The following is an 11922-nucleotide window of genomic DNA, read 5'->3' as shown; positions in this document are numbered from 1 at the left end:
GGGTGCTTTCAGGATGTCTGGAAGAAAGGACTGGAGCACTGGGCTGGGAAAGGAAGAAGCAACACAGAAAGGAACCAGATGGAGAGTACAGGAAAGACTGAAGATGTGCTGGCAGCCAGGGTGGAAACAAGCAGACTGGATGGAGGGGTGGTAAAAAAGCTGGAGGGAGTACAGTTAAGGTTCTGAGGAATGTCTGAGTGTTCCAGAGCTCGGAGGTGGAGGTGGAAGAGGAATGAGGATGGCTGGGATGGCTGGAGGACAGCAGGTTGCTTGGGGCAGCATTAGGGTAAGGATGGAGATGCTGGTTCTTGCTACTGTGCTCAGATATCTGTGATGGCCTCTCCCACACACTACCTGCTATCACTATCTAGCCAAAATCTGATGGACCATAAACACACATGGAAAGTGCAGCTCACACCCCAGGGCAGAAGAGCACCAACAAAAGGGAATGGCCTGCAATCTCCAACTGAAAGGGTGCTCAGATGATGTGAGTGATGAACAAAGATGAGACAGACACAACAACTCCACTCATAAGGAGCAACTTCTGGTTACCACTGGGACACTGCCAGCCATCCCTCCTCCCTGCTGACAAATCCCAAACAAGAGCCAGTCATGGAGCTCCTCACTCTCTTCTCTTGGGGAGGATCTGCCCCTCCAGAGCACATTTGTCTAAATTCTTACGTTGTAACTCCACTCCTTTAGAGTCTAAAGCCAAGCTTTAGAAGCACTGAAAAGTACAGATTTCCTAACTTCCTGCTGGATATTTGCTGAGTGCTTCGAAGCAGCAAGCTACTGAAAAATGGGTGTTTCAACCACATGAATGGTTGCCGAATTATGAAACATGTAATCCACTTTTTCTGTCACCAATAACCGTAAACATGACATTTATAATAAAGAGGGAATTTGGTCCCATAATTGGAGGGAATGGAAACGCAGTGCCAACAATTTATTAAAAAAAACCAAAACAAACAAAAAGAACCTGCAAAAACCCTCCTAACTAGATTTTCAATAAAATATGTGCAACAGGTTTTATTGGTGCTTGTTAGCAATGACCTGCATATGTCATTTGTGTGAGTATGACCCTATCAGATCCATGGTGATGAGACACATTCCACCACGCTGCCCCTTCTATAGACTCTATTTATACACGAGGATGAATGAATTGACAAGACAAGAGGTGCGGCATATAGATTTGATATACTGGCATAAATTTAGGATGATCTACATTATTCATAAGTACTGAAGCCACAAATGAGATATGTAACAACATCCAAAATGAGTGTCAATAGAATCTGTTCCCGCAGCGCACCATCGTATATTCCTATCTGTCACATATTCCTTAGAAATTTCTCCTTCTAAGAAATCTGGTGTGCTCAGTCTGGAAAGCAACGTTGCCTTGGGATCTGTGATAAGGCTTGCCTGGAAGAACAGGCTTTCAGAAAACTGTCTGAAAAGGAAGTGGACAGAAAACACGAAGAATTTCCTGCTACTGAATTATTGCCTCTTTTTGCAACACAGCTGTGTCTCAGTTGGGGACCCAAAAGTTATTTGGATCAGAGCAACTTCTTGGTGTCTTAAAAATGGCAAAATCAAAAGTAAACCAATTGAAATATCACCAGTCCAGCAGGCAACAGATATGACAGAACTGACAAATAAACTAATCCCCAGTCTATTTTTACAGACTGATGAGGCTGAGGGATGCAAGTCTACACTTTGGAAAACACATACGAGCTAAAACATCGGATATTTTGACACTCGCCTGTCATTACTGTACATTTTTTAAAGGTTTAATTTATTACAAGTGCACCCAGGACAGGACTTGATTATTCTCTTCATCGTCATAATATCTCAGACACAAAACCGTGTGCCTGAATAAAATCTATTTATTTTCCAGACAGGTGAAAATGTTCACTGAGTTGTGGTTCTGCAGAAGTCAAGAAACGGAAGGACTGTCCAAAAGATTGGTATAAAAATATTAAAGATTAATGATCACTTTCATGCCAGATACAAACCAGAAGCTCTCCACAGCAGTCCTTAACCTCACATTTGAGAGGGAACTAAGTGTTTTCACCTGCTAAAATCTCAGTCTGGATTTCATATGAGTGACCTTGACCTGAAAGATTTTGCTTCCTATCTGAACCATCCAATCACCCACACCTATCTCTCTGTTTAAATAAATACAGAAGTGTTACTGAACCACAAGTCATAATTAAGGTCTTGCCCTGCCAAGAAAAATAAAAAAATGCTTACTGTCTTTCATAATTTTAATTTTACAATGTATCAATATTATTTAGTTTCACAACTAGGAAAATTCTAAGCAGATTCTTTAAGATAAAAAAATACAAAAATGAAAATTACTTCTGTAAGTATCTACTTTATGTTAACTTTAAAGTAAAGAATAAAGGAAAGGTACCTGGAATTTCACTGAAAGTCTCTCCAAGGACAGACACATGGAAAGGCAGATCTTGCTCTTTCAGCTTCATCAGGACTTTAAAGAAAGTTTCAGGATCTTTGTCATGTTCCCTTAAAACAAACAGAATTTATCGCAGCATTGCCTACATTTAGTTGTGAAATCATGGGAGGTTTTTTATTTATCAGAACACTATTCCTCTAAAATTGTACTTTTGAGGACTAAATTTATTCAAATAATTCCCCTCTTTGCTTCTCCTGTATGGCTGAACATTTTCCTCAATGCAGCACTTGGGGTCAAAACTCAGTTTCTTCTCTATCTCTTCCCTGTCCTCAAACAATCCATTTACTCTTCAAATTATGAGCTTGAAAGTGAGAAGGACTGAGCACCTACCTGAAAACAAAATCAATTTAAAAAATGGGCAGAAAAAAAAAGGGTTTGGGGTTTTTTTCCCTATCCAAAAATAAGTATATGACTTCCATTACAATTCTTTTTTTCTTTTTTTCTTTTTTTCAGGAGAAACAGATTAAAACTGTAACCTGTAAAAAAGATAAAAACTTCTCCTAAACCTACAGGATTTCTCAAACTGCAATTTTAGGAATTCATGCTGTACTCATTAAAAGCTTTAGATCCCTTCAGTGCTTTAGGTAAAGAAAGGAATAAACTACCACGAGGCATTTTCTACCTTTAGATTTTTAAGGAGTTAACTGGAAATTAAAACAGAATATAAGAAACTTGTACTTATTTATAATTTCAGTTGAAGAGAATATTAAAGCTTTGTATGGGTCTGACACTCAATGACATGAAATGCAAGTTTGGTTATCTAAAAATAAATTAACCCCCAATTTTCCAACCTATCTTCTCTACTAGCACAGAATGAAAGGTTCAAAAGGTATCACAAATGATTTAAAATTTCCAAATTCCTTAAGTTATATTAAAAATGGAATGAGATAATTTCCTCACTCTAAGGTGAATATTATATCTTGCATTTAATTGCTCTGCTTTAAATTATTGTATTTCAATAATACAGATGTGCACCATATGCCTTTAAAATATTTTTGTTTTATTTATTATTTAGAAAATTCCACTGTTTTCCTTCCTGTATTAAGGGAAAAATCTATATCTCAGCTGTCCTAGTGTCTTTCTTCACAGAGTAATTTTGTAGAATGAAATCTGTAGGTCTCTCACACTAGTATATGAAAGATTAATAATTATATCATTCAGGAAATCTGAAGCCAAATGGCATCTGCAGTTCTACACATGTTAATTTCTCATTCAGTCAATATTTTTGTTTTAGGAAATTAAAATAAATTAATCTTATAATTAATGTGACTTCCCTAGGCTGAGAAACCTCCAGGAATTGTGGACTTTTTAGAATTAGACACATTTTTTTTTAAATAAAGCCAGACAATAATAACTTTAAGAAGTCCTCCATCCCCCCAATTTGTTTTGTTCCCAATAATAAGGAGGAATGCAACGGCATAAGCCTTGTAATTTGTTTCACATCTGTGAACCAGGAGTTTCCACGGCAATTCCAGCAACCCAAGTGGATGCAAGCACTTTGCAGGGTGGATTTATCCCAACTGCAAAGATCCCAGATCTTTGACTATTAGTTTGCTGCATCCTCATGCTGAAAAGAGCCACCTGTTTCTGGTAGGTAACTTCTGTGCAGACACTTTTGCCAGTACTGAGTTCCCTCCAAATGCCCAGCTCCGAGAGCCAACGCGGGATCGCGTGGATTCAGATTTGGCTGGAAGAGAGCATCTCCATTCTGCATGCTTGCAAGGAGAACTTCTACGATGCTGGGAGTTGCTGTGATTCAAGACAGAATTCCCCCTGAGCCTCAGTTTCCCCTGGACAGGTTTTTGTGTGTGCTTTGTGAGCGTTGCCACGAGCCCACCCTGGCTCAGCTCATGCCGGCGGACCGGCGCGTCCCCGCGCGCGGAGCCGACAGACTCGACAGCCACGACGCTGACAGGGATCCTTCCAAGCTCTTCACAGCCCCGCTATCAGCTTTGCAGTCACAAAAAGTCCTTCCAGCAATGGATATGCTTTCCCTCTCGCTTTCCAGAAGAGACCAGGGGTCCCAGAGGCAGCCAAAAGTGGAGGATGCTGTTGGAGCCACATTGTCAAGGAGCTGGCAGGAGAACACGGAGCCTTACAGCTCAGCGAAGCCACATAAGCTGCACATATTTAGGAAAACTGATAGGAATTGGAAGTTGCAGCTTTGTTTAATAGGTGGGGAAGAACAGAAGGAAAATTTGGCACCCAGAAGGAATGCTGAAAGGGAAAACGTTTCCTCTGCACTGGAGCCTCTCTTGCGGGTTTTCTGCTGTAGGTGATCCTCCTTCCATCCCCCAGTATAAAATGTTTCCCTTTTAGGTGACACTCCCAGATTTTAATGACACATTTTGTGAATCTTGTAGCTTTTCTGTTTGGGAGCTCATCTTAAGTGACTTTATCAGTTCCTGTGACTTCTCCACACCACAAGCATTTTATTTTCAGTTAAGACCTCCAGAAACCTCCTGGCCCATGCACCTACAGACTGCAGTGTATTATTATTCTTGCAGAATACTGAAGGCATTAACTGCTCCTGGTAGAAACAAATAAATAGCACAAGACCAACTCTTCTCTGCAACAAAAAGGAGAGAGCACGGTTTCTTGGCTGACATGGAAAAAATCATATACAATCCAGTCTGCCTTACTCAGCAACAACTGCTAAACACACCAGATTGCCATAGCAGTGATCGTGGAAAAAGATGAACACAATATGGAATGTCTGTTCTGTAAAGATCTGCTCAAAATGATGTGCACTTTTGGCTGCATCTGTTGCATTTTTGAGCTTTATTAAACAGTATTAATTATATATACTCCATTTCCTGAAGAAGAACTGCAAAACAGTATAAAAGCCTGATATTAAAATGCAAACTTCTCTTTTAAGATATTATGTTTGGGGAAAAATCAATATCATGTGACTCCACGGTCTGGCTTTGTTGTTTAGTTGAGGTATTTGAAATGCTTTTGTATTTTCACTTGATTTGATATGCATCTGGTAAAGGAAAAATAAGAACTAGGCATGGTATGAAGATGCTCTAAATTTCATCCTAAGAGCATGAAAACATCAGAATGACCGAACTACAGCTGTAATGCCACAAAACAGGCACAGACACCACACCTATGCTCAGATTTGAGAGCCCTGACTTGGAGACATTCAATCTCCATGTTCAAGTACCACACAGCTCTCATTGTTATCCAGGAGTTTTTATTATTGACTCTAACCCACAATTTAAGAGAGACATCTGAAGTCTCTCTTAGGAACTGGCTGAGGTTTAGTGATCTGGCTAGGGAAATATGGCCCAGGGTTCGTCCTGATTTAGTGACTTCCCTTTGTAATCTGATCTAAAACTTTGAGAAGCGTCCTTGAACAGGGAACAGGAATGTGGTGGGAGCCGCACCACCGCTACTGAGCCTCCATTATTGTCTCTGCCTTAGATTTTCTGCCACAAAATGGGTGTGACAATATTATTTTTTCACCACAGAAGGATGCTGTCAGGATTAATTGATGACTTGACATCCCACTTTTCAGCCTAAAGTAATTTTAAAAAGCAACCTCATAGCACTATGATGATGCTCCTCTATACAATCAATGGCAACATTCTCCAAAACACTCTTCTGCTCTTTGGGGATTTTGGGAATTCAGCCTGAGCCCTTGAGCCTTACCTATTGCTAGGACTGGAAGGAAAGTACATGGAGACCACCTAAACTGGAGTTATTGTCATCCCTAACCAGTGATGTGAAACACATTATTAAAAAACAGGAAAAAAAATGAAATAGCAGAACTTGGCCCTTTACATTTTTCAATGAATATTCATCTCTTGAATTTGGGTGAAATTCAGTAAGAAACCCATATGGTCCTCTCTGACTTTAGTTTAATTTTTTTAAGAATATGTAAACTTTTCCTACATGGTGATAATCACAGTTATTTAGGATTTGGAGGAAGGCACAACTAGCAATGCAATTAGGAAATGGAAGAGTTGTGGAAAAGCAGAAGGACTTGCTCAAAGGGACTGCTTAAATGCAGTCTATTAAAAACATATATTAAAATCTGGGATTAATGCATTTATCAGTTTTTTTAAAAGTGCAAAACCAGGGGAAAAAGTCTTAATATTTGAGAAAATATTCCATAAATGCCATGTAAAGCTTGTGAAAGCCATAGCCCTGTGGTGGCATCTCTGTGAATGACAGAATCATTTGGCTGGAAAGGACTTTTGAAGACCATGGAGTCCCACCATTAAGGTGCTACACATTCTGAAAGGGTAACAAAAGCCATAGCAAAAGGGTTGATTTTCATCTTAGGACATTTAGCATGGCAGATTTTCAGCGAGTGAGAATCCCAAATTGTGCACAATTTGTATTTCACTTTGTACAGTGCCTTAAACCCAAGGAGTTCACAGTGGCTGCAGCTCCTTCTGCCTCCCCATTCCCCAAAATCACTTTGATGTCAGATGGGCAAAGGCGGGAAATGGCACAAAATCCTCAGAAGTTGAAGCAAGACTTTCATTTTATATTTTTAAAAATTTGTTAGGACATCTAGCAAGAGGTCGAAATGGATTTCTGCCTGACTACAATGAATGCTATAAAATAGCTGATAAAATAGGCCACTGAAGAATCATTCATTATTGATGAAGCTGGGCAGCAATCATGGAGATCAAGGACTGGTGAGCCAAGAGACATCCTGGGAGAAAAGAAAGGGACAGGGGACAGCAGCCAGCATGGCTGGAGCAGAGCACAGGGAACGTGTGAGGGGCTGGGCAAGTCCATCAGCACAGAATCAATAATTAAAAATAAAGGAAATGAGGTTTCCAAGACACAGACCTTGACATGGATGACACTGACCCTTTTGTTTTGGGAAAGTGAAGTAATGAGGACCAAGTCTGGCATCAAATAAGGCAGAGGTACTCTGGGCAAAGCAAATCACAGTGTAAGAAAAACACAAGAAGATGAAAAAAAATATTCCTGGTGGAAAAAAAAAATATTCCTGGTGCCATACTAAAACAGTATGGCATATCCAAACACAGGGAGGGAAAGGATAAATGCAGGGTAAATAGAAGACCTACACACATCCTACAGAACTAAAACCAAGGTTCCACTTCATCCAAACTGAATCTAAAGAACAATATCATGGATTTTCCCCCTTCATTATACTATTTACTGTATTACACTTTGATATTTCACATGAAATCTTGAGCTCAGAAATATCTGAATACAGGTTTATTATAATGAAATAATGTTAGAAAGTAAAAGTGTGGCCATAAAAGATAAACCTGGCCTTCAAAACAGAGAATTACAGAATTCTGGTCTTTTCCTGACACTGATTTCCCACAAGACAGCTCTGCCCAGGTTTCCCCATCTGCAAGATACGGTCTTAGAGGAGCTTTCATTTACAGAAATATGGTGAGAATCACAGTCAGTAAATACTTTTGTAGAATAATATTCTCCTTAAAGAAGAGGACTCATGTTACAAGCCCATTCAATACATGAAATGTAATGCATTCCAGTAATTATTTTCACAGAGGACAGAAGACTTTCCTAAATCAAATGACTTTAATATACATTTTCTATGTTAAGATTATGAGAGGAAAAAAAGGGAACAAAAAAATTAAAATTCTAATACCAAATTCTGGTAACAATACTCATGATAAATGCAAAAAAGGAAATGTTACTGCCAGGAAAGCACAATTAGAAAAGAAACAGGAAAAAAAGAAATAACTATGAAAATGCAAACATGAAGGAAAAGTTAATTGCTTTCCATTTATTCAATTTATCACAGTATTTTTCCATCTTTTTACATTTCCAAGATGAGGTTGAGGTAGACTGCAAATATGTAGTTAAGTCCAGTGAGTTTTCTTTTTCAGCTGATCTGCTCTACAAAATGTCTTTGCTGTAATTGTGCCTCTAAACATTGTCTGGCATCATCAGCATCAAAAGTTACCACAATATTTAATACCCCCTCAGTTCACAGAAAATGGAGTCAAGTAGAAGAAAATATTTCTGCATGAAAAAGGACCCTACAGAATAAATTTTAGCTGGCAATTTGTAGGTCCTACAAGCAAAAAAAGGTCCTGATCCTTGCATGTGCTTTCAGAACACCTCTGCAAGCCAAGGAATTAAAAAATGGCACTGGAGAGGCAAAAAGCAGCCAAACAGTACTGGCAAATGCAGTGTTTTATTTTCTATTAGAGCCCATGACGTATTTACAGTGAGGAGTGTGTATTTTACCCTCTGATTTGTTCAAATTGCTGGCCTGAGAAAAATGGGTGGCATTTTGCTTTACGCTGGAAAAGCATTTTCTCCTATCTCCTGTTATCTACAAGAGATTCATAAAAAAAGGAACAAGAAAGAACCTTGGGAGTTTATTGTTTAGATTCTTCTTCCTCCCTCACAACTCATGAAGAAAAAACTCAAAATAAAATATTGCACGTCCCCTAACCAAAGAAATCTCAGGATCAGCATCAGTCATGGAGCCTCCTGCTTATTTCCTAAAGGGAGATTAAGCTTTGAAGACAAAGACCATCATTTGGTCTCAGTTACCTTGGTGCAAAAATCAATGCACTTTCATTCCAGTGCCTTTCATTTCTTTTAGTCCAGCTTGGCCAGTCTGGCTGTTCCCAAGTAGAGGATTCAGATTATAAAAAAACCCAGAACACTTTATTTCAATATGCAACAAAACCCTGTAAGTGCTATGGACTACCCCAAAGAGTTTATTTTAAGAAAATAAAATAAAATAAAGCTAACTTCCTTTGGTATGCCAAAGGTAACAGAACAAAAGGTTTTCCTGTTGTTTGGAGGTCATAAATTATCTGAGTGACCCTGACAGCCCTGATAACCACACACAACATATCCTACTGCAATTCAACGATAAAATAAGGTTAAAAAGTCATGTCATAGCAATCATAAGATGGTTCTGAATATGGTAATAAGTGGACAACAGTCTACTAAAGTAGTTCCTTGATAGAACAGAAAATGTACATAAGTATAAATTTGTACATAAAGTACTACATAAAAATTACATTGTTACAGATTTTCCTGGAAATGGCGATCCCACCATACAAGACCCTGTGGCCTCTCTCTGATTTCCATCATGGATTCACACAACCAAGCTACAGCTACTTAAAACTCCACCAGATGCCCTGCTTGGGTCAAAAAGTACATCCTGCTCTTTACTGAGTAATACCCCGAGGGGAATTAGCTCAGGTACCCGAGATAACTCATCCTTTTGGGATCTCCAAGGAAGAAGCTTCCAACCAGGAACTTTCTTGGCACCAAGGCTTGAAACTCATTATTCAACAAGATTAAAGTAACTCCAAATCTCACTGCTTTCAGAATGAGGAATCAACTCAGTGCACTGAGTCAGGTTTGCACAAACACAGCCGAGAAAGAACAGCAATTAGAGGACAGAGAGAGGGGGAAAAAAACATGGAAATGTGGAAAAAAGGGAGAGCAGGGTAGAGAAGAAGGCAAAAAGAAGGGACTTGAACAGTTGTAGTGTGGTAAGAAGAGGAAACTAATTAAAAACAGCTTTGATTGAAGAAATATAACCCTCCTATTACTGGTGAAAATAGGGAGGAATATTAGATCATTTGCTTATGAAATATTTGATTTTTGTCTCTTGAAGGTTATTCCCATACTTTGGTCTGGGGTGCTGTGACTTACAAAGGGGGCTGGTGGCACCATCTGCTAAATTTGTTGGGGACTTTGTATTACAAAACCTCTTGTGTCCTTGCCTATGATGTTTCCCAAATCTGAGACTTATCTTGGACTATAACCTAGAAAAATCCTGGCCAAAGTTTTCCACAACATATGAAGAACAAGATGAAAGAAAAGCACAAACACAACATTACCTAGTAAAAGTGCAAACAGTATCTTGGATATGTTGTAGAAGATTCCTTGCAGAGATAGGGATGGAGAAAGAGAGAGGCTGAGGAACTAGAGAAGAGTCAGATGCAAATTTGCTGCACAAGACTGTGTGTGAGGAGATGCCCAGGGAACTGAGCCTGGCAAAACCAGAAGGATGAGGTTTGAAAGGCCAAAACCTTAGATTTCTCCTCCATTCACCCAAAATATTGGGTGAATGCAGTAGAAAAGGATTGCTTTGAGAGGCATAGGTGGAAAAGCCTTGAGAGGACTCCTCAGTCCCACCTGTTTACATGTGCTTCTGCCCAAAGACTTGGGTTTCACAACTATACAGGATGAAAAAAAAATCCACCATAAAATGAATTTCCCATCCTGGGAAAAGGGAGAGCCAAGCTTACTGGAGCTGTTAGGACAATCTGTGGTGCATCTGTTCCAAGCCTAAATATTCTTCAGCTGTCCAGGTGATGCAGTTGTGGTTTTACATTAACTCAAAATCAGTCTTTCAACCGTGGCTAAAGCGTTTATTCTAACAGGCTCTGGAGGATGGCACAGAAGTGGCTGCTTTGTGAGCATCTGGATAGCACAGAGGGAATCACAGCATCACAGAATCATGGAATGGTTTGGGTGGGAAGGGACTTTAAAGCTCATCTTCTCCCAGCACCCCTGCCATGGTCAGGGACACCTTCCACAAGACCATGTTGTTCCAAACCCAATCCAACCTGGACTTGAAGGAAAATTTATCTGTGTGAAAATTAGTCTAAACACAATAAGAAGCAAAACTGGACCACAGAGCTTAAATACAGAAAAGAAAGCAGAGTGCTTAGTAGAAGTGAAAGAACCAAGCGTATTTGGGGAAGCAGTGAGTAAAAAAATAAGTTTAATTTTAATACTATTCTTTTTTCAGCTATTAAGTTCTCCAGTATCAAAATGAAGCCTGCTTAAAGTTAGTAAATAAAGGCTTTCAGGAGAGCCTTATTAAATCACTTATGACTTATCAAGTTAAAACTCCCACTCAGATATCTTAATAAAACTTTCAGAGAATATATTTAATTTTCCTGGAAATCAGAAGCCAATTACTAACTACAGTAGTTACTGTTGGCTACGCCACTGATCAGCTTCCTGTAAATAGAATATTTGCCAACAACTTGAATTAGTTCTCTAAAGTTTCGGTTTCTGAAGGTCAAATAACTATGTAACTGCTTAATAAAGAAGCAAAGAAGTACCTCTAAATATCTCCAAGCTCTGATGGGCTTATATTCTGCTCCTTAGGTGAGGTATTAGCAAAGCTTATTTATTTTCATTTCCAAGGCTTTTATTTGCTCATTCCCTTGTGGTAAAGCTGATTTCCATGATGATTCCCTTCTTAATTTTAATACCCTTTTTACTCATCATATAGACATAAGAATTTTCCATAAAATAATGAAACCCTTCCAAAGGAAATGAAGACAACTAGGAGAGGAAAGTAAACTACAGCTTACTTCTTTTTTTTTCCCTTTCCCAATTAATTGATCCACTGTCATATGCATATATGAAAGATTTTTTTTTTTTAATGAAAGGAAAATAAGGTTAATTAACATAAAAACCCTCACTCCTTGAGA

General features: G+C 38.9%; 1 protein-coding gene across 2 annotated transcripts in view; it reads right to left on the bottom strand.

Moving 5' to 3' along the window:
- Positions 1–11922, bottom strand: part of GTDC1 (glycosyltransferase like domain containing 1) — a 170621-nt gene that overhangs the window by 15315 nt on the left and 143384 nt on the right. For both annotated transcript variants that reach the window (XM_084209205.1, XM_084209206.1), the window contains one exon: positions 2414–2523. In XM_084209205.1, coding sequence (XP_084065331.1) covers positions 2414–2523 — 110 coding nt within the window. The remainder of the gene's footprint in view (positions 1–2413; positions 2524–11922) is intronic.

Source organism: Fringilla coelebs (assembly GCF_963513975.1).
Source record: "Fringilla coelebs genome assembly, chromosome: 7".
NCBI lineage: Eukaryota > Metazoa > Chordata > Aves > Passeriformes > Fringillidae > Fringilla > Fringilla coelebs.
The sequence above is the reverse complement of the archived record's forward strand: the minus strand, read 5'-3'. Positions and strand labels throughout refer to the sequence as shown.